This window comes from Mesocricetus auratus, unplaced genomic scaffold, assembly GCF_017639785.1.
Source record: "Mesocricetus auratus isolate SY011 unplaced genomic scaffold, BCM_Maur_2.0 Super-Scaffold_100019, whole genome shotgun sequence".
Lineage (NCBI taxonomy): Eukaryota > Metazoa > Chordata > Mammalia > Rodentia > Cricetidae > Mesocricetus > Mesocricetus auratus.
This window is the reverse complement of record NW_024429200.1, coordinates 23190180-23213419: the sequence shown is the minus strand read 5'-3', so window position 1 is coordinate 23213419 and position 23240 is coordinate 23190180. Positions and strand designations below refer to the sequence as shown.

The following is a 23240-nucleotide window of genomic DNA, read 5'->3' as shown; positions in this document are numbered from 1 at the left end:
ATACAGACAAAAGATGGAAGAACTTTACAATCCCATGTGATAGGTGGTCAGCCTTAAGGAATGAAGTCACGATACAGAAATAAAGCTGAATGTTTTGTTGTTCTTAAATAGTGATTTGGAGGGCAGAGGATGAGACTGGGAACAGTGCTTGCCTAGAGTGTACAAAGCCCTGGGTTCACTCACAAGCACCATAAAAAATGTAAAGTTTCTGATTATTATAATACATGATAATAATAGAGGATTTCTAACTTTCGGGCCATTTTCCTCGCTGTATATAAAGATGTCTAAGAATGAACTGTCATTTCCTTTCATCTAAGGTAGACTTTATTTTCCTTAATGTATCCTCCCACCCCCTTCATCTTGCCCAGATTGATCAGTTCCCAGCTGTCATCAGGACCACGAGGACCCAAGCGCACCCAAGACCTCCTAACTGCCCTATTCCTGGAAAAAGATAGCTTAGAAAATGCTGACTCACTGCTCTCACTCATTCCCCGTCCACCTTGTTTGGTCAGTCATTCTCTTATTATCAGTTAGCACTCTGCTTTCCGTGATTCAGTCTACCACGAACAATATAGTGTTGAAGGGGCGGAGAACCAGCATCCCGGAAAAGGAAACTGCACAAGTCAGGGTCATTAGTGGGAAGATGCCTGGAGCCCTTGGACAGCGGAAAGCAAGCCTGCACACTGAGACACAGAGAACACCTGCAGAAGCCACGTGTTAGGAAACCTAGCAGAACTCAGAGCGAGGAGACACATTCATTAAGTGTTCTAAAGAGAAAGGAAGAGAGAAGAGGTATTGAATCATGAATGGAAAAGAAAAGAAAAGAAAAGAAAAGGTACTGCAATGTTAACAGCTGAGCTCACAGAGGCTAGGACAAAGATCATGGTGCTGGAGACAGAGACCAGGGGTAGTTCTGGGAAACAGTCTGTTGATAGAAAACTAACACAAAGTGGAATCGACTCCAGAACAGAGAAACCTTAGTGAGGAAATGCCTCTACAGAATGTAGCGTTTTCTTGATTGATTGATTGATTGATTGATTGATTGATTGATTGATTGATTGATTGATTGATGATTGATGCAGGAAGGCCCAGTCCGTAATGGTAGTGTCATCCCTGTGCAGCTAATCCTGGGAGGAATAAGCAAGATAGCTGAATGTGACCCTGGAAGCAAGCCAGTAAGCAGTGTTCCTCAATAGTTCCTGCCTCTGCTTGAGTTCCTGCCATGCCTTCCCTCCAGGACAGACTGTGATTTGGACACGTAAACCTTTTCCACCAAGTCACCCTTTGGTCAGTGTTTTATCGCAGCAACAGAAAGTAACTAGGACAGTTAGAAAACTGATGGAATTTAATGGTAGATTGCGTGGGAGGGATGAAAGAGGAGGAACCTTGAAGACATTTAGGTGTCTGAATAGAACATCTGAAGGGATGGGAGAGTCATGCTGTGAGATGCATAAAACCATAAGGCCAGGCAGGAGTCGTGTTAAGCCTGGGTTCTATTGCTCAGGCATGAGGATGGAGATTACAAATGTTGAATCAATGAAATAGATATCACAGGGGACACACATTGCCAGGGTGTGTATGATGAGTGTGTGGTTCAGGTGAGACCCTAGAATGCAGCCTTGGGGATCTGACGTGGATATCCAGGCATGCGTGGTCCTGCCCACGGAAGCCCAGATGCTTAGAACTGAGAGGTAAAAGAAAAACCAGGGGTCTAAATATGTACATAGAGGCAGGGATCCTCAGTGCTTGTCTTTATCCTGCATTAGTAAAGATTATTTCTTTATTTTATTTTTTTTTAAGTTTAAATTTAGATTAGAAACAAGGTTGCTTCACAAGTCAGTTCCAGGTCCCTCTCCCTTTCCCTCCCCTCCTCCCGTGCCCCCCCAACTCCCCCATTATCCCCTCATTTCCCCAGGGAGGGTGAGGCCTTCCATGGGGGTGTCCATAGTCTGTCATTTCTTCAAGGGCAGGGCCTAGACTCTCCCCCAAGAGTTCAGGGTGAGAGTGCATCTCACATTGTTGGATGGGAGTCCAAAGTCCGTGTGTATATTCGGGATGAGTACTGATCTACTGCCCAAGGCTCAATAGATTACCTAGGCCTCCTCAAGGACACCCACATTCAGGGGGTCTTGATCAGTCCCATGCTGGATTACCAGGCTGATGCCTGGGATTCAAGAGTTAACCTTTGTCAGGTCACCTGTTTCTGGGGGTTAAACCAACCCAGTCTTAATCCCTTTGATCATCAGTCCTCCCTCTCTATCACAGGCTTTCTTGAGTTCAGCTCAGTGCTTAGCCATGGGAGTCTGCCTCTTCTTCGATCAGCCACTAAATAAATAAAGTTTCTGTTTCCCAGACTCTCTGGCCATGGGATTGTAGGCTGGCACTCCCCAGATCTATGTCTAAAATCCATATATGAGGGAGTACATGCCATGTTCCTCTTTTTGTGACTGGGTTACCTCACTCAGGATGGTTTCTTCTAGTGTCATCCATTTGCCTACAAATCTCAGGATTCCATTGTTTTTTCTGCTGAATAGTACACCATTGTGTAAATATACCACATTTTCTCTATCCACTCTTTGGTTGAGGGGCATCTAGGTTGCTTCCAAGTTCTGGCTATTACAAATAATGCTGCTATGAGCATAGTGGAACAGACATCCTTGTTGTATGAATGGGCATCTTTTGGATATATGCCTAAGAGTGGAGTTGCTGGGTCTTGTGGTAGGTTTATTCGAATTTTTCTGAGGAATTTCCATACTGATTTCCAAAGTGGCTGAACAAGTTGGCACTCCCACCAGCAATGGAGGAGTGTTCCCCTTTCACCGCATCCTCTCCAGCATAATCTGTCATTGGTGTTTTTGATTTTAGCCATTCTGACAGGAGTGAGATGGTATCTCAGAGTTGTTTTGATTTGCATTTCCCTGATGGCTAAGGATGTTGAGCACTTTCTCATGTGCCTCTCAGCCATTTTAGACTCCTCTATTGAAAATTCTCTATTTAGTTCTGCAGCCCACTTTTTAATTGGATCCTTTGGTGTTTTAGAGACTTGCTTCTTGAGGTCTTTGTAAATTTTGGAGATCAACCCTCTGTCAGATGTGGGATTAGTGAATATTTTTCCCATTCTGTGGGCTGCCTTTTTGTCTTGCTGACTGTGTCCTTTGCCTTACAGAAGCTTCTCAGTTTCAGGAGGTCCCATTTATTAATTGTTGATCTCACTGTCTGTGCTAGTGGTGTTGTGTTCAGGAAGCTGTCTCCTGTACCAATTCGTTCAAGGGTACCACCCACTTTCTCTTCTAAGAGGTTCAATGTGGCTGGATTTATGTTGAGGTCTTTGATCCATTTGGACTCAAGTTTTGTGCATGGCGATAGACATGGATCGATCTGCATTCTTCTACATGCCAGCCTCCAGTTATGCCAGCACCATTTGTTGAAGATGCTTTCTTTATTCCATTGTATATTTTTAGCTTCTTTGTCAAAGATTAGATGCTCATAGTGTGTGGGTTAATATCCAGGTTTTCAGTTCGATTCCATTGGTCTACCTGTCTATTTTTGTGCCAATACCAAGCTGTCCACTCTCTCCATACCTTTTCAACATGGTACTTGAAGTTCTAGCCATTGCTAGACAACAAAGGGGGATCAAGGGGATACAAATTGGGAAGGAAGAGGTCAAACATTCACTGTTTGCAGACGATATGATAGTTTACATAAATGACCCAAAGAACTCTACCAGGGAACTCTTAACACCTTAAGCAAAGTGGCAGGCTACAAGATCAACTCAAGAAAATCAGTAGCCCTACTATATACGGATGATAAAAGGGCTGAGAAAGAAATCAGAGAAACATCACCCTTTACAATTGCCACAAACAACATAAAATACCTTGGGGTAACACTAACCAAACAAGTGAAAGACCTGTATCGTAAGAACTTTGAATCTTTAAAGAAAGAAAGTAAAGAAGCCCTCAGAAAATGGAAAGATCTTCCATGCTCTTGGACAGGTAGGATCATTGTAGTAAAAATGGCAATCCTGCCAAAAGCAATCTACAGATTCAATGCAATCCCCATTAAAATCCCAGCACAATTCTTCATAGACCTTGAAAGAACAATAATCAATTTTGTATGGAAAAACAAAAGACCCATGATAGCCAAAACAACCCTGTACAACAAGGCAATGTCCAGAGACATCACCATCCCTGACTTCAAGCTCTATTATAGAGCTATAGTCCTAAAGAGTATTTTCTTAACCCATCTAGTTTTATTTGAACATCGCCAGCTTGGTACTTGTCTTTCAGGAAGCTGCCTACTAAGATACTTGATGTGCACTTTTTTTAAACCTTTCTCCCAGTGGTGACAAGAGTGTAGAGAGGATTTCTACATGCTGGTTCCATTCTTAGAGACTCATATGAGCTGGTTAATTTTATCTTTGCAACAAATCTGAGTGGTGGGGACATTTTTCTGTAGCATTTTACAGATGGAGAGAGTAAAACAGAGATCACCTCAATTTCTGAAAACGAAAGATGGTAGGAATTCTACACAGTGCATATATTCAGGACCTTGATGAAGGCATTTGGTGTATGCTCGGTTGCCTCCCCATGAACTCTCTATCACCACTATACCCCTCCACTTCTCTGGCCCCAAAACACACACATATACATGAGTTTTAAAATATGCCATAGCATGACTTTTAACAGATTATTATCATTATCATCATTAATATTATTCTACATGAAATTCATTTCATAGGACTTGCTGCTAAGAACTGCTACACTTACATCAAGGAATGCAATATTTAAAGGTTTTTTTCCTCTTTCAGCAGCATGTAGGTTCTATTTTCATGAGTGTCCATTTGACCCACAAGTGTAGAATTGAGATAACACTCTTTGCCTCCCAGTTTTGAGAACCTGTTCACACAACAGTGCCTCCTAAAACTGGAGCTGTTTTAGCCACTACAGCGTGTGTGCGTGGTTAGGGCTGTTTGTCTGTTTTCACAGCTATCCTTGGTGTTCTGAGCAAGCTCCTTAACGGCACATAGCAAAGTTTCTTACCAGTTTGTTTGCCTCTCGATTCGCCTTAACTTCATGGCCATATTGTATTCCAGACCCTGCTGAGGAATTCATCAGGCTGTGAAGTGCGCAGTGATGAATATCGGACAGAGTTTACCACGGCTTTGCAGCGTGTTGATTTATTCATGGGCCAGTTCAACCAAGTGCTCTTGACATCTATATCCACCTTCATCAAAGGTGACCTCACCATTGCTAACCTGGGGACATCAGAAGGTCGATTCATGCAGGTAAGTGACTTCCTAGAGTATCTAGTTTTGTGCAATTCCATTTTGTTTTCACTGTTAGATATTTACAAACAGGCTAACAAGTAAAAATCACAGTAGAAGCTAGAGCCAAAACCTAAAAGGCCAACAATGAAGCATGAAAGGCTTTTTATGAAGTAGGTAGATTGTTTTTGTAAAGTTTTTGAACCTTTCAACTCGAATGTGGTGGCTTTAATTTTCTTGTCTGGAATGGTCTTTTTTTCCATTCATGACTCTGTCACATGATTGGAAAGTAAAAATGAAACAATTAAGCACTTCCAGGCAATGTTTTCCTCTTTCAGGGGAAACTGTGGATCAAAGGAGAGCTATTGTGTGAACCGTGTGTGTCCATGAGAAGAGACATTCACACCCCTGAGAGACATTGGCAGGATTCAGGAAGGGATGTTATCATCAAAATCCCTCTGTAACTCAGGCTCTCCTCATTCTGCAAAATGGTAGAGTCCCACACAAAGAAGTTGAAATACTTCTCTTTTTATAAAGCAGATTTTATTAAGAAATGCTTCTAATGGCCAGGGGCATTATTTCCATACAATAAAGTCTCACATTTTAAACTTGATGGAATAAGTGTTTCCTGGCTACAAGAATCATAGCACTTTGTAGAAATTAACAACCCCTCATGGTGGATGTATTTTATCACTTTAATAGTTATTGGTGCTTTCACCATGAGTTCATGAGCAGATTCTCAATTAATACAGAAGGCTGATGACAACTGTGGAACTTGTGTGAATGTTAGGAATGTCTTACAATGGATGATGCTTGTTTTTTAATTGTCTAATGTAGCTAATATCCTGATGGCATCAGGAAACCACCTGAGGGTGACACTATTTTCCTCAGACTTATCCATGTAGGCATCGTGCATCTCTATTATTTTACAAAGCAAAGTTTTGAAAATCCTCATTGTCTTTACAAACCCTGGATTTTGATCATTGCCATAATTTAAGAGCTACAAATCATTTCTCTTATGTTCTTGAGCTTAGTGAGGCTTTTTCAAAGTCACAGTGTCACAGAATGTTGACAAAGACCCTGTGATGTGAGTGATTGTTCTCACACTGTTTCCCCAACTGCGGCTTCCTCACTGCTGACCACTCCCCTTCTCCCCATCTCCCTATCTAGCATGCTGTGTACATGTCTCGCCAGTCTTGGCCATTTAATTCTGTTCTTACCTGTGAAGGTGGGACACACATTCCTTCCACTCACTAGCATTCCAGTATGGCTGCTACCTGTTACCTTTGAAACGGGATCACATTGCTTGTGTTTATATATGCATTCTTCACTTACGCTGACAATTGCAGCAACCGACCAAAGAATCTGAAGGAGAAGTAGGCATCTAGTGAATTCCAGATGTGCTCGTGGCAGTGGCTAGCTTCTCCCTCGTCTTCATTGCTGCTTTTCTTTTTTCTAAGTTGCCCATTATCTCATCAATTCAGATCTTCATTAATACACTTTTACAGTCACTGTAGATTTGAGTGATTTTTTTACTTTTGTGGTTATAATATAATTACAACTCCCTCCAAACCTTCCCATATAACCCTCCTGCTCTCCTTCAAATTCATGTTCTCTTTTTTTCACTGTTTTTGTGTGTGTGTGTGTGTGTGTGTGCGTGTGTGTTTGTGTGTGTTACTAAATATAGTCTGTTTTGTCCATAAAGGGGTATTTTTCTTAGCATCAAAAGGGTCATAGTCTATTCTCACATGTTAAAATTATACTGAAATCCCATTTTTAAGGAAGTTACTTTAATAAAAGAGTTCATACCACCCAAGGGATATCATCATGAATATATAAAATCATATACTCATTACAACTAAAATTCTGTAGCTGGTGCTTTATTCTTGTCTCTTAGTATGTATGGGAGAAAACGTTATCTTCTGGCATTAATGGCACAAAGCAAAAAAAAGTTAATTTTAGAGTCATCAAGCATATATTAAGAGCCTGCTGACTTTTCTCTCCTGGGCAAGTGAGTGAAGCAAAGGATACCCAGAGCCTGCTTCTGAGGAACTAAAATCTTGATAGAGGAGATTAAAATGCTTGCCTGACTGCAATAGTGCATACAGATGAGAGCTGCTGGAACCACGGGGATGCATATCTACGATACTTGTGTTCCATAGAGTTTTGTATAAGTAAACCTAGAGCACTTGACAGTCAACTGAGTCAGGCAGCCAACCACACTGAAATCCCGTTTGTTTACATCAGATGCAGTGGAGGGAAAGGGAAGGAGTGGAGAGAGGATAGGAGACCTTCAGCTGGCTTTGCCCGAGCGACTTCCTACCAGGTTCTGCCAGTGTTTTGACTGGACTAAAACTCTAAATCCATAGCCAGGCTAAGCTTCTGCAACTCGTGTTCTAATAAATACTATAGCGTTTCTGTTACAAAACAGAATCAACGCATTTTTCCCTCCCAAGGCAGCTGCCACATATGAAAAACACAGAGAAATGATTTTACTTCCTTCCTACCCTCAAACCTAATGGCAGAGTTGCTTAGCAGATTTTTTTTATCCCAAGAGTTTGCAGCTGTTTCTGCCCTTCCTATTGTGTTGGTGTTCAGCTCAGGCTGGGAACACAAGCTACAGCCCCAGCTGTTGGGTGCAAAGTGAATCAGGTATTTCACAGTGGTTATTTGATTAGAAAGAATTATATTGTTTAGCTAACAATAGTCTGTGCATGGCGGAGAGGACTTTTCTGACATGCTGCTGACTTTTAAACAAATGTAACTTATCTCATGCAGGTGCAACTAAGTCTAAATATACTGATGTGTACATGTATCTGAGTCTACCTCAGTGGAAGTACGTCAGTAATAGAATTCACACGCGGTTTTGATTTGGATGATCACTCTCTTGGGATGCTTTGAAGTGAAACACTGAGTAGCGTTTGAGATAGAAGTAAACAGTGAGAATGTGTGCCCTTACGGGGAAACCCAGCCCACTGTGCAGGGCCATGTGGGAGAAGTTTGGGTTCTCATGAAGATCATAGGACTAATCACAGGGATTGCCCACGTCTCCCGTTCTGAGCTCCTCATCTAATCTACATCCAAACAATGCTTGCTTGATTTTTTTTAACAGCACTTGTATAAGGCCTTTAATCTCTAAATGCAAAGCATTGCTATTAAAATATTTGTGCGTGACTGTCAGGCTGGGGAGAGTGAGTGGATCAGGGATGGGGGAGGGGGGCAAAGGCCTTTCCAAGACTTGTTTCAAAGTCAGCTACACAAACATTCGCTGGGCAACCACACTGTGTCTGCCAACAGCGCCAGATGCCTGGGCACAATCACAGCTATGGTTAAGTTCTTTGGTGCCGCCCTGATATTTCTTCACCACCACTTTCAATGTTGGTAACACCCATCACTTTCCCTCTCTTCTGGTCTTATGTGGACTAGTTGGGTCTAGTAAGAAAGTTAAAGAGGAAAGATGTCTTTCGGTCATGATCATTCTTTATGACCATTACTTACAACATTATGTTGGTAATCAGTGAAGTTGAGACTAATAACTCCCTTTCGGTAAGATGAGTTCATCTACTGACCTTCTGTCATCAGATTGCATGGGGCTTCTACACCACCACTGTGGTATATCACACCAGTGCTTTCCATCGGAAGGAACAGCATGCATCACGTATAGAATTACTGTTATTTTCTAATAAATAAACACTAACAGGTTCAGCAATGGCAGCATTAGATAGAGGCACATCTGAATGAAGATTAAACTCACACATCGTTTCTCCTAAGGGATTGTTAATTTACTCATCTCTTACAAAATTCTCAGACAGAGGCATCACTAAAAATATCATTTAAAATGCAATATACAACACTGACCTAGGTATTGTCTTAAAGAATATTAGCACTGGTATGTTTATTTTGAAGAAAATGTATATAGTGAGTCCAGACACTTTTTGTGCTAAGTAAAAGCTTATTGTAAATAATAATTTCAAGGTCATGACCATAACTAAAAATTAAGCTGGGTTCATGTGTAGTCTCTTAAAATTAACGTATGCATGCCCTAGAAGGACATATATTTTGTTCACTATCACATGCATAGAAATTTAAAGCATCATAAATATTTGAAACCCTGGGAAAATGTGGAACTCTTGGGGTTTTTTTTTTGTTTTAGATAACAAAGAGAAACTAAAATTTATTTCATGGATGCTTCCTAGGGGTGAGGGAAAACCCAAAGAGACATGTAAAATATGAAAACACATAGCATTAGTTTATGAACCTTTTATTATTTTTAAATATCAGTAGCAGATAAGTTCTGTGCATTGACTAATTGCCCCACAGTCGATGTGTTTGTAGTACTAAATTGGAAGGTGCATTAGTTACTTTTCTCATCACTGTAACAAAATACTGACAGAAGCAACATACGGGAGGAAGGCTTCGTTTGCTCCTGAGGACACAGTCCATCCCATCAGTGCAGGCATGACAGCAGCAGTGACTCACTCTTCTCCACGGAACCCACCCTCACCCATGCTGTTGTGATCCAACCACCCTGCCACACTACCACCTCTGTCCCACACCCTTCCTTGTGTGATCCGCCACCCAGATGCCTGGGGAGTGCACCTCATCTCCAGCTCGGTTTCTCCAGGGAGAACCTGCCCTGCCACTCACCAGCATCTCTAGGACCCTGCACCATAGAGGCTCACTCTGACCTGGAGGAAACATTCTTCAAAGCCTTGACCACTAGAGATGAGCGGGGATGCACAGGCAAGGGTCTCCAGCGAATCTCTTGAAGTCAACTTTCCTCTCACAAACAAACAAAAAACATTTGTAAGAAGTGCAAAACCAAGCCACAGCAAAGCACCACTTCACAACCACTAAAACGGCCATAATTAAGAAAATGGAAAATAGGGCACAAGCCCTTAATCCCCCAGCACTTGAAAGTCGAAGACCAGTGGATTTCTGCAAGTTCAAGGCCAACCTGGTCTACATAGTGAGTTCCAGGACAGCCACTGCTATATAGACTTGGTCTCAAGAAAATGAAAATGAATAAAGAAAATGGAAGTAGAAACCCTAACTTGTGGGCATGTGGAAAAATACACTGTGGGAAATAGCTTAGTGATACTTTTAAAAAATTAAAGATAACATAAGGTTTAAAAAAATCCTTTCTCCATGGGAATGAGGCAAGATCTGCTGAATAGATTGGGAACGCATGGAGGGAGGGTAGAGGGAGCCAGGAAAAAGAGAGGGGGAGAAGAGGAGGGGAGAGGAGGATGTTGGGGAGCAGGAAGCTTGAGTTAGGGAAAGAATAGAGAAGAGCAGGATGAGAGATACCATGATAGAGGGAGTCGTTATAGGTTTGAGGAGAGAGCTGACACTAGTGAGATCTCCAGAAATCTACAAGGACGATACCAACTGGCAAACTAAGCAATAGTGGAGAGACTACAATAATAATCCATCCCTGATAATGAGATTGATGACTACCTTATACGCCATCCTAAAACCTTCATCCAGTGACTGATGGAAGCAGAGGCAGACACCCACAACTAAACACTGAACCACTGAACTGAACTCCTAGAAAGCAGTGACAGAGAGGGAGGAGTGATGAGCAAAGGGGTCAAGACCATGCTGGTGAAACCCACAAAGACAGCTATGTAAAGAGAAACTTTTCCTTTGCTAGCCGCTTCGGTTTATCCCCGCCAGTTGCCTGGGCTCTGCCGCTTTGTAGACCCCAAATAACACACAAGACGCTATATTACTTATGAAGCTGTTGGCCTTTGCTTGTTTCTTACTGGCTAGCTCTGACTTAAGTAATTACCCCATAATTGTTAATCTAAGTATGTCTCTTACCGGAGAGGTTTCCGGGCTTCCTACCCCAATGGCGTTACATCTCGACTCTCTGTGTTTCTCCTTCCCAGAGTTCTCCTGGACTCCTAGTCCCTCCTATCTTGGTTCCCTATAGGCTCAACAGTACTTTATTGACAAATGCACAGGACTTCCCCCAACATCTCCTCTTTTCTGTTTAAACAAAAAGAAAGGTCTTAACTTTAACACAGTCAAATTGTGTATAACAGAACAGTTATCAAATAAGAACACAGTTACAACATTTTGTCTATTAACATTTAGCAAGATCTAAAGAAAATATCATCCATCCCATCCTTGTGAGTCCAAAGTCCTATATGTAGCTTATCTTTTATCATAACTAAGGAAAACTATAATTATAACTGTCTATCTTCAACTCCATCAAAGACCACAGAAGGATAATATATAAACACTAGGATTGACAGAGACATCTTACTGCCTGGACAGTCACCCGAAGTTCCTCTGTAACGTTGGGGCATCCATTTTCAGCCCATAGGCCACAATGTGTCTGGAACACTTCTCAGCAAAGCAGGAAATTTCAAACTGTCCATCTGCGTTGGCAGTCTGTCAGTCATTTTTCTTTGTCCTGCAGAAAGTCTCGTAGACTCTTCCATGAAGCAGGAACCCTGTAAGACTGAGTTCAGCATTCACTTTCCTGTGGGTCCTGCATGTCCAGTTTATACAGCAACAGTCAAACAGTCTAGGCAAGAGCAGTTTCTTGCCCAAATGGCTAATCTTGCCATGTTGAAAGCAAACTCCATAACAAGTTTCTTCGATGCCCATCTTCCTCTCAGACGTAATTAGTGCTGCCAGGAGCAGACATTTCTCATTGTCAAGAAAAGCCCTAAACCATTTTAAATGCCATTTTCTGAAGGTCTTTGAGAGGTTTGAAGACTGTTTATCTATCTCAAATATTTTTCTGTATATCTAGCAAACCTAACTAACCTAACTATAAGTTCTGACTATTAAAAGTAACTATCTATAGTCTGTATTCAATTATGCATTACGTTTTAAAAGATCAGTATAAGCACAATACTTAATCAAGAGGAGAAATATACATATCACAAAATTGACCTTGAATTTGTATCAATAAATGAAAAACAATACCCATACCATACAGCTGACCTGACAAGGGGGAGCTTTTGGATCCCAGACTGATGGCTGAGAGACCAGCAGGAGACTGATCCAGACCCCCTGAATGTAGTGTCATCAAGGAGACCTCAGCAGACTCTGGGGACTTGGGTAGTTGATCAGTGTTTACCGTGGTGTATGAATGAACTTTGGGAGCCCATTCCACATGGAGGGATGCTCTATCAGCCTGGACACATGGGGGAGGGTCTAGGTCCTGCCCTGGATGAAATGACAGACTCTGGAGATCCCCCAAGGAGGACCTCATCCTCCCTGGAGAATGGTGTGGGGATTGGGTGGGGGGCTGGGGAGGCTGGTGGAGGGACAAGGGAGGAGGGGAGGGAGAGGAAGCTGGGATCAACATGCAAAGCAAGCATGTTTCTAATTTAAATAAAAATATATTGGAAAAATATCTCTGCCTTAGAAAATATGAATGCATAATACATGAACATGCTACACTATATAATATGACAAAGAATCCTTCTAGATGGAGCACACATGAGAAATAAAAGTGTATGTTCACATAGAAAGTTTCCCATCTATCCATAGCAACATTATTCAGAGGCAAAATGTAGGAGCCACCCAAATGCCCATCGAGTGATGCATAAATACACCTTAGAGTGTGGTCTGTGTATAGAGAAGAATATTGTTTGGCAATAAGAAGCATTGATGAGCCAGGCGGTGGTGGCTCACGCCTTTAATCCCAGCACTCGGGAGGCAGAGGCAGGCAGATCTCTGTGAGTTCCAGGCCGGGCTGGTCCAACAGCCTCCAAAACAATACAGAGAAACCCTGTCTCGTAAAAACCAAAAAAAAAAAAAAAAAAAAGAAGGAGCATTGATGAATCTTAAAAGCATACAATACGTAGAAAATGCCAACGCAAAGGCTAGATAATGTCAGCTTCCATTTCTACGTAATATCAAGAATAGGAAAAACTAGAGGAAAGTAGAACAGTAGTTATCAGAGGCAGAGGAGGTCGGACAATGTTGCTAACGGATGTTGATGTTTTTTGAACTACTGAAAGTATTTCAAAGTTGGCTGCAGTAATGATTGCACAAATTTGCACATACCATAAAACCTAGGCCTCCATGACGCAGGCCAGAAGCTTCAGGGATGGAGGGAACGGCAGTGAATTCTCACTGGAGAAGCAGTCACAGTGGGAGACGTAGCACACTCTCCAAACGTCTGTGTGGAAGATCACACAGGGAAGGGTGGAGTCGCAGTGTGATTAGATCACAGCAGCTTGGGTGAAAGGTGGGTTGGTTCCTTGAAGGACAGAGGAGGCCCCTGGAAGTCACAAGAGGACAGCCAAACAAGGATTTAATCTGGATTGCTGGACACTGAGGATTTTTCCTACCCTTTAATATTCTTGGAGCGACTTGAGTGACCAGTGGAATTCCTATTGACCATACAACCACCATCCCCACTCCCTCCTCTCCCTCCTTCCCCTCCTTCCCCTCTCACATGAAATTATTGAATTGTCTACTTTGCAAAAGAGAGAGAGAAACATTTGAGGAAGTAGATAGCCACATAGATTTATTTAATGTTGAATTATGTTCATCTGTTTTTAAACAAAATTAAATTGTAAATCTGTCTAATTGAAATATATATTTTTTATTATAGGGAAATTTGGTTTTGTCAGTTATAGAATCACATAAAATTATTTAGCTCACACTTATAAATTTTCCGGGTGAAACCACACTGCTTTATTATCTGTTCATGTATTTTTCCCTCACATCCTCTCTCAGATAGCTTATTGGGAAAGTTTATGTGGCCTAATAACTACAATGAACAAGTAAATGCGAATTCTTCCCACTACCCCACCTCTCATACAATGCATTAGGGCTATATTTTCAGGACCATTAAAGAAAAAGGTTTTTGTGGTCGAAATACTAAAGATTAGTCATGGACACAGTAGAAACTCAAAAGATAATTGCCAGTCTTCTGTTTCATACTAATTGTTCTCAGATTGCCAAGTGATTTATCATACGAATTAAACTTACATGCCAAATTCTGATCTGTCCCTAGAAATATCTCCATGACAACAAAAAGCCACTCCTCATTCTTGCAAGCATTGCTTCAGGGGTATTTTGAGGATTTTAGTGGTTACTCAATTATTTAGGATTCTGGCAATGAGAGAGAAAGGGAGGGATTAATGATAGAAAAAGCATTCTTGGCATTTCCATACAGTGGATGTCCCTGCAGAGAAAAGGTATTTGCATGGGTGAGAAGGTCTCTGCTCATCGGTGCAAAGGCAAAGATTCACCCCCTCTTTCATTGCCTTCCAGCCTTCTCCTGCTGACCAGTCTCCATGACAGCACCCATTCTAGCTTTGCATGCTGGGCTAGTATGGTATCATCCGTGCCATCAGCACTCATCAAAACAGAGAGGCCTTCTTAGGCACGCTTAACTCATGCAGCCAAGGTTACTGAAACAAGAAGTAACTGGCAAACAAACGCATTGTGAAAGCTGTTCTAGCTTCAACTCCCCAGTGCTCTTTGGGAGTTCCTACTTGAAGCTTCATATTGGTACTTACTCCAAGAGCCAAGCAGCTGGCTGTTTAAGGAGGGGTCGAGCATTAGGTAAAGCCTATGGGAAATGCGACTTTTGAACTTTCTAGCTAAATTCTCCCTTAGATTTTATTGAAAGCAAAAACAGTATCTATCTTCCAGAATAATTGTGAAGAGTCACTCTGATCTCTTAAGAAGCACTTAGCAAAGTGTCTGACTTGGTTACCTATGATACAAGTGACATGTGTATGGTGCCCCCAGATGAAAAAGCAGAGAAAGCAAAGACAAATCAATCAACCCAAGCCCAAGGATGTGAAGAGCAGGGATTCGTTATGAAAAGAAAGGGAAAGGTTAATCATTCCTGGGAAGTGCACATAATCAGATATGCGATAAAGTCGAGATAACAATCTCGTAATTAAGACGGGATTGCTTATTATAGACACAAGAAATTCTAAACAGAGCATGAAGGTTATATATAGAATTGCCATAAGGCTCCGCAACTCCAGTCCTGATATATCATGTGACAGCAGCATAAAGAAAAAGCAGTACTTCCTTCCAAAATGTTCTGAGAGATGGCCATTGTCAGACAGTAGGTCTGAGGAGAACAGAGGAAACCGGAAAGGTGGGTGAAAATGCAGATATCCAAGCGTTGATCCACAGTCATCAAAGGAGTGAAAATCACAGAAAACTGAGTGTGGAGACAAGCTGGTGTTTGTGTTGGTTTTGACTTTTGCATGAGAAAAGGAGTTTTTTTTTTTAATCTTTGTATTCAAAGAGAAATAATAGCTTGGAGAACAATGGCAAATGGGAGGAGCTATTCACCAAAAGGGGTTTAAGAGGGCCAAACTGAGTAGAAATTCAGGTGATATGGTTTAGAGGTTCGGGATCTTCAGTGTCCCGTGGTGAACAGTCCAGGGTAGCGGAAGATAAGGGACTGAGAATGAAAGTCTTCTTCACTTTGCCCACAGAGGTCACAAATGACTATTGGGTCCTAAGCGTAGGAAATAACAGTAATTTCCATCCTGACCACATGACTTTGAGGTCACGACCATGTGACCTTTGAGCCATCATTAAACTTCCGTGCAAATCTAACCTCCCCTATTAATGGAGGTGTTTTTAATGTGTTGAGTGTTTGGAATTGAGCAAAAATGTCACCACGCTAAACTTTTATGGTTCAATGTGCATTTGGTTAGTTTTTCTATTAACGTTTCACCCCATGAGAACAAATTAAGCACTTGGAAATCTTCCTGAATTGTTTCAGGCTACTTGGCTTCTTCATTGTGTTAAAGAAGAAGAAAAATGATTGTTTTTCTCCAGAATAAGTATGTTTTGTATGTATTTGAGCACAAAGCATTTAATCGCTGCTTTAATCTGCATTTCTGTTTTATGAATGAGAAAACTATGGTCCAGGGTGTGTTTTTGCTTGTTTGTTGTTGGTTTTTTATTCTAATTTCAGGGTGCCCATAGTTGTCCCAGGATTTCATATGGCAAACCAGTACACTTCGAAAATACAACTTGTAAAAGTTTCTTGGAAATGTAGGGCAGTTTCACAATAGATATGAAGCCCAGTTCTAGACCCCCTGTGTGCAAACTGATGGAGAGAGTCTTTCTAAGCATGCCCAAACCATCCTAAAATCTGCCATCAGCTAAGATAGCAGTGCTGATCTTACTCCCCCATTGATCTGTCTCTGAACTTCTGCTATCACTGGAGTCTAGAAACAGGCAGGAGGGAAATAGTCTTGCTGGGAGATATCCCCAATGATGAATACCTGAAAGCAAGAATAACACCATTTCTCCAAATACACTGTTCAGGCATTGTTAAAGCCACAGACCTTGTTTTTAAAGACAGGACAAATGCAGAACTTTATTTGTAATATAAGTAATATCATATCACAAGACAAGAGGTATAAATACAGCTTGAGAGCAGCAAAGCTAGAATCAGTCTTGGGTTTCCAGACTCCCTGTCTTCCACTCTTAGCATGACGTCAAGGAAAACTGCCCCATGGGAAGAGTTGGAAGGGCAGATTAGAGAATAATCCAGGAACTATGTAGCCTATGTGTTGGCTTCCTTTGGGGGAGAGTTTTGACTCCTCCAGTTGTCCACACACTTTTAAGCATTGGTCTGAATGTGCTGGCCAATTGATCACAAGATCTTTCCCTAGAAACTACTCAGACCATGGGCAAAACATGAGGGATCAGATAAATTGGCTTCGAGGCAGTAGGTGAAAAGATGTTGCATTATTTCCAACAAGGTGAGAACACTAATGCGTTTTGCTGCTGTGCTATGTTTAAAGCGAGTCCGTTGGATCAAGGGTGTTTTCTTTTGTTTTTCAGGTTGTGCTTTCTCGAACTGTACCTTTCACCCCTCATGTGAACTTCCTCCTGGATTCCCATCCTGTATCTCCAGAAGTTATTGTTGAACATCCATCAGACCAAAATGGCTACACATTGGTTGTCACAGGGAAGAAGGTAAGGCCTGTTTCTATTGGAATTTCCATGGGTATGTTTTTTTTTTAAATAGATACTGTGTGTCGTTGTTGTTTTAATAACCCCTCTCCGAGTCTTAGATTCATATCTCCACCATTTAGTTCTTTCTGGAGTCTTCCAGAGGTTGCCTGAAGTAGTGTTACCTATTATTGAAGGGAGTCTAGGCCTGAGGGGATCTTCTTTAGAATATGTATTTTCCTTCAGTCCTGTTTATCAGTGAAAAAACAAATGAGCAGAATGCAAATTACAGTCCTAATGCAGAACCCCAAAGCAGCCAGATAAATCCTGGAGACACACAGGAATTTGACTCTAGCCAGTAACCCCGCTCCAGTCCTCTAAGAGAAAGATGTGTGTCTTGATACCGGAATGGTATGTGACCTTCCATAGAACTTTCCAGGCTTTCAAGTGCTTCCCCTGCAGCTTCAATTGGTATCTCATTATTCTAAAGTCATCTCAGACAAAACCACATCTCTACAATATAGAACTTCTAGCATTATAGGACCATACCTAAGGACCAGACAGTAATGATGTTTTCTTGGAGTTGTAGATAGGGTGCTTAATGAGTTAGTTCTGGCTATGCTGTCCAAGATTTCCTGAACTCATAGCCCTATCTGGGCCTTCCAAGCAGCAAGCATCTCAGGTGCACACTATATCCAACAAACAGCATTAACCTTTTACTACGTATGTGCCAACAGTAAAAGAAGGGGTTTGCCTTTTTTAGATCAGCTAAAACCATTATTGTGGGATTTTCACATAGATGTTGCCTTAGTTAGATGCTATCCAGTGATATTTATATGTAACTTTAACATGTGCAGTTTTTACTTAAGCAAACCCAAAACCCTCCAGAAACTCTTTCTGTCCCTTTGGTTTGCAGATCTCCAAGATCCCATTGAATGGCCTGGGCTGTGGGCATTTCCAGTCTTGCAGTCAGTGTCTCTCTGCCCCCTCCTTTGTGCAGTGTGGCTGGTGCCACAATCGGTGTGTGCGATCTGATGAATGCCCCAGTGGCACATGGACTCAAGAGATCTGCCTGCCTGCCATTTACAAGGTAGGAATGTCTGTCAGCTGGCATGCGTATTTTCTTGGTAAATGCAAATTCCGGTAATGAAAAAAAGAATGCAAAAATCATTTTTACTCATTTTGGTGGTCTCTGTCTTAGCTTTGCTCCTAAGGTGGCGTTGGGACACCCCCTCACTCTGCATCTGAAGTGTCCCCTAGGTCCTCTCCAGGGTGGCTGCTCTCCCGTAGGACTATGTGTGGCACACAGAGAGGTGGGAGTGAGCATTATTCTAAACTCATCTTTAACAATTCACATCTGTTCCCTCCTGAATCACTCACACTCTCATTCCTCATTGCCTGCTCTAGGCCAGGTGCCCAAACAGAAGCCTCCAACTCTACAGGGGCAGGTCTTATGTCCATGGCATACATGGGGCCCCTAAGTAGAACCATGCGGACTAATGATCCTTACAAATAGAGGTTGGTTCCCTGTCCACCTGTGGGTGTGTTAAATCCTATCTCAATGTTCTTGAACAAGAATAGCTATACTGACACCTACACTTCTATAAGCTATATCATCCTTTAATTCACTTTTGAAAATACTTGTTGATTGTATGCCGGGACATATAGTTCAAAAAGAAAAGAGACAAGTGCACCCTACTGTTGAGTAACTTAGTCCCTAGAGAAGATGGCAGCCTAGATGTTGCAGCCATTCCAATACAGTGTGTTACAACACTGACATGGCAACTCTAAATGTTGCTTTGTTTTCATAAAGAAGGGGTTGAAAAATCGGATTTTTAAACCTCTTAGCCCATATATATATTTGCCTGAAAAATATTTCCCCAGCAAGGACCCAGTATTAGCTTTTTCTGTCTGCCTTTAGAAAAGTTGGACTTTAGTGCCTCTTGTGAAAGATTCAAGTTAAAGGGCTGGGTCACCTGCTTCCCTCCGAGTAAACAAAGTAGCAGGGTGGATGGAAATGGGACTGGAGTGCCTGACTGTTTCCATTTAGTTACGGTTTGGAGCAAGATTAGCAGTGGGTAACTGGGTTTTCAGTAAAACCATTTTCTGCTAGGCACAACACAAATATCGAGCCTTGGCTTGACCAGCCACAGAGTGCACTCAAAGCAGTAAAAACCATCTATGAATCTTTACTTTTCAGTATTCTTTCAAAGCCCACATGCAACTGAATACTTGTTTAAACAGCCTTGGTGATTTCGGGTGAGAGAAACTTGCACTCTTTACAGTCTGTAACAACTGTCCTGAATGTGTGTCTGTGCTATGTATGTGGTATGTGTGTGTGCTGTGTGTGGTGGTATGCGGGGTGTGTGTGTGTGTGTGTGTGTGTGTGTGTGTGTGTGTGTGTGTGTGTGTGCGCGCGCGCGCGCGCGCACAGGAACACACAGTCAAGTCCCAACAGTTTCTTTTCAAAATTATCCACATTAGTATTTTAGAAGGCAGACTGATAAACTGACCAGAAGAAACATTTCCTCCTGGCCATTGTGCCTTCCTCTACTAATCATGAAAACCTTCTTAAAAAATAGTTGAAAGTAGAGTAAACAATTTAGAATTTTTCAGAACCACATGGTCTCTCACACAAGTCTTCCTCCCCCTTCCAGTTTCTGAATTCCAGCACTCTACAGTTGATTTTTTAACCTTTTATTGATTCTTTGTGGATTTCACATCATTCTTCCCACTCACTCTCAAACATCTGCCCATCCCCCTGCTTCTGCTCTCTGCCCTTTCAACCCACCACCCAAAACAGCATATAAAAATAAAACCAAAATCATTTCAAAAGGCTGCAGTGTATCATGCACAAGTTGATGAGGCGTGGTTTATACAGTAGAAGGAAAGCGGCACAGCTGAGTCTATAAATCCCCCAACCCAGCCCACGCCACCCAGCCCACCCCCTATCCATAACTGTTAGGAAGATTTCATGCTATACTAGACCGTGACATTTGCCGTTCTTACTGCAAAAAAATAAGATAGATCGTCCCCTTTTCTTTTTGGCCTTAAACTCTATATGCACAAATCCAGCTGATGTATAGAATTTCACATTCTGATACATATACATTAACCTGTTTCTCAAGGTACATGGTGTTCAATGGCTGAGATTCCTCGCAGTTTTAGAAATGAGTGATTTCAGGATTGTAACCCCAATCCATTGTTTCAGCTGTGTCATGTGATCTTCAAGAGCAAAGAGAAATGTTCAGAAACAAGGGGCATTTTCCAAATATATTCTGAATGTATGAAAGGGGGGTCTTCATACCTTATAGGGCTGAGGACGATCTCAGAGATATAATAGAACTATATCATTGATCAGAATCCCGGATACAACCATCCTCATGTTTGTGACTTTGCTTTCCTGCTAAGCCAGAAAAGGGCTTCTGTAGAAAAGCTTAGTTTTTTAATGCTTTCCCGGATTTTATCTTCACGGAATACACTAGCGTAATCCAGAAGTCTTGTTGGAATGGGCCCGGCGGTGATGTGATCTTTCACCTGTGAAAGCCAGACAGGTGGGAGAGGCAGCTTCTGTGTTTCTGTGCAGGACACTCATTTCCTGCCCAGAGAGTTTCTCTGCATTTCAGGATAACTCACCGTTTGCCAGCCCATTGTTGGGGCTATGCAAGGGTGGGTGTGCGGTCTACGCCAGCTTCCTTCCTTTTCCCCTGGAAGGGGGACAGTTCCTCCATAAGCTGCTGGGACAGTGTTCAGCTCAGCGAATGCTAAGCAGAGCCAACCTTTCGAACCCTGGGAGCAGCACAGGATTTGTTGTTGCTGTGTCTCTCGCTAGTGCAGCTGCTGAACAACTCTGTATCTTTTCTCAATGATTGCCAGGTCTCTGCCTTCTCATAGGCAGATTGTGTGCTGAGTGACAGGCTTCAGTTTTGACTGGAGCAGGGGAAGGGCTGGCCGCAGAAGGGTCGGGCCCACATCAGCTCGGGCAGCTGTTTTGGATGGAGAAACCCTCATTCGAAGGAGCAGCAGCTGTGTGGCAGCCTTGGCCTGAAGAGGGACCTGGGAGTGAACGTTTCTTCTCTTCTGCAGGATTTCATGTATCCTAATAAGCAGGTTTTTCTTTCCCAGCAGGTCTCATTTGGCTAAACATAGATGAGGTGAATGTTCATGAAAGGCTCAACTGTGTAATGGATTTTTATGGCTAAAATGGCGATCATATAAGCATTAAGCTAAGACTTTAGAGTTAAGACATTGGTTTGTAATTATTTACTTACGAAGGATGGGAATGTTTGCAAATTTGAGCCCTTCTGAAAGTTCTTCCCTACTGAGACTGCGCAGAACAGGCTTCAGTACATGCCTCGGCTGGTTCCGAGTCTCCACGATCTTCATGCTTCGTTTTCCCACCATTGTACTGTACAGGACAATTTACAATGTGTACCCCCAAAAGAGCATTTCCTCTCTCAATTGTCACACGGCTCCCCAGGAGAAGCTTATTTTTAACTTGGAAGTGTGTTCTGCCTAAATAGTTTTAGCCTAGGAACTGTTACCTTACAGACGTCATAAATGCCTCGTGTTATGATTTATCATGGCCGCCACCGTCTTATTCCTACCTCCAGACTTCTTTAACACACCAGAAATGAGCCTATTATTCACTGAACATTGCACATGAGGAAAATATCTTTAGAATGAAGTAAAATAATGTCAAAGAGAATTTTAAAAATTACTCCAATACCGATTTGAGGATCTCTCAGTTTTGATTTTTTCCAATAGAAATAATGTATTTTGTATTAAATATGCTGTGTATCAATAGTTATCATGTTTGCCATATTTAAAATGCTACTGAAAATCTTATGTAAGAACTACAAATTGGGACACATGAAGTAGATCCCAGCACCCACATTAGGTGACTCCTGACCAGCTGTAATTCCAGGATGGGGGAGGGGGGTATGGATCAAATGCCCTCTTCTGACCTCCATAGTCAATGTACTCACATGCACAAACCCACACACAGAAATATATGCACATGCATTTTTTCAAAATAAAAATAAATATTAAAAAATAATACATGGTATGCTTGGTTTCCACAACATGGAGAAAATCGCATTACGTTGGATTTTCTTTTTAAGTTCTGTTTTATCCTTGTAGGTTTTCCCCACCAGTGCACCCCTTGAAGGAGGAACGATGCTGACCATATGCGGCTGGGACTTTGGATTCAAGAAGAATAATAAATTTGATTTAAGGAAAACCAAAGTCCTGCTTGGCAATGAGAGCTGTACCTTGACCTTAAGTGAAAGCACGACAAACACGTAAGGGACACAGGGGCTTTGCTGGGCTGGGCTTGCAAGACGGGCTTTTGCTTTGTTTTTAATTAGAGTTTCTGAAAAAAAATGCTCAACATGTTCACCCATGAGTTAGTAAGGGTCTTGGCCCGTCATAACATTTGAGAGACTCGGAGAAAAAGGTGGCATGGCCGCAATCAATTCGGCATCCACTAGTTGTTTCTTGACTTGTTTGCTTGACTTAACTTGTATACAGAGTTCAATATTTGTGTTTGTCACTGTGGTTTTGTGTACTTGACAAATACCTGTGCATACGGTTGCACACTTAGCATTGCATGTGGATGTTAGGAGATAACTTCAGGAGTTTGGAGTTTGGTCATCTCCTTCCACTGTTGCGTGCAGGCTACGATTGCACGGTAAGGTCGGGTCGTGAGGCTTGTGACATTACCTAGTGAACCGTCCTACTAGCCCAGCATCCAGGAGCTTTGAACCCACTAAAGTAAAAGCTCTGCAGAAACTGTGTAACTGGAAAGAGTGGCCCTTCCTCTTCAGACTCCAAAAATTGTCTCCAAAGGCCTCTTGTGGACATCAGTAAACAGCTTGATGTCTCTCGTTTTATCATAATCCCACCTGCTACTCCTTGCAACAGTGGTGATGCCACCAATCACATTTTTGAGACTCTTTTTGGATGAATTTAAATTTATATTCAGGTAATATTCATTGTCACTCTGCCATCTGGGCATTCTCCCAAATCCTGGGAGGAGCCAGTCCCATTCTTACCT

General features: G+C 42.0%; 1 protein-coding gene across 2 annotated transcripts in view; it reads left to right on the top strand.

Moving 5' to 3' along the window:
- The window catches only part of Met (MET proto-oncogene, receptor tyrosine kinase), a 110940-nt gene that overhangs the window by 44197 nt on the left and 43503 nt on the right, over window positions 1–23240 (top strand). For both annotated transcript variants that reach the window (XM_013121157.3, XM_005080933.4), the window contains 4 exons: window positions 5093–5284; window positions 17072–17206; window positions 18099–18272; window positions 22325–22485. In XM_013121157.3, coding sequence (XP_012976611.1) covers window positions 5093–5284; window positions 17072–17206; window positions 18099–18272; window positions 22325–22485 — 662 coding nt within the window. The remainder of the gene's footprint in view (window positions 1–5092; window positions 5285–17071; window positions 17207–18098; window positions 18273–22324; window positions 22486–23240) is intronic.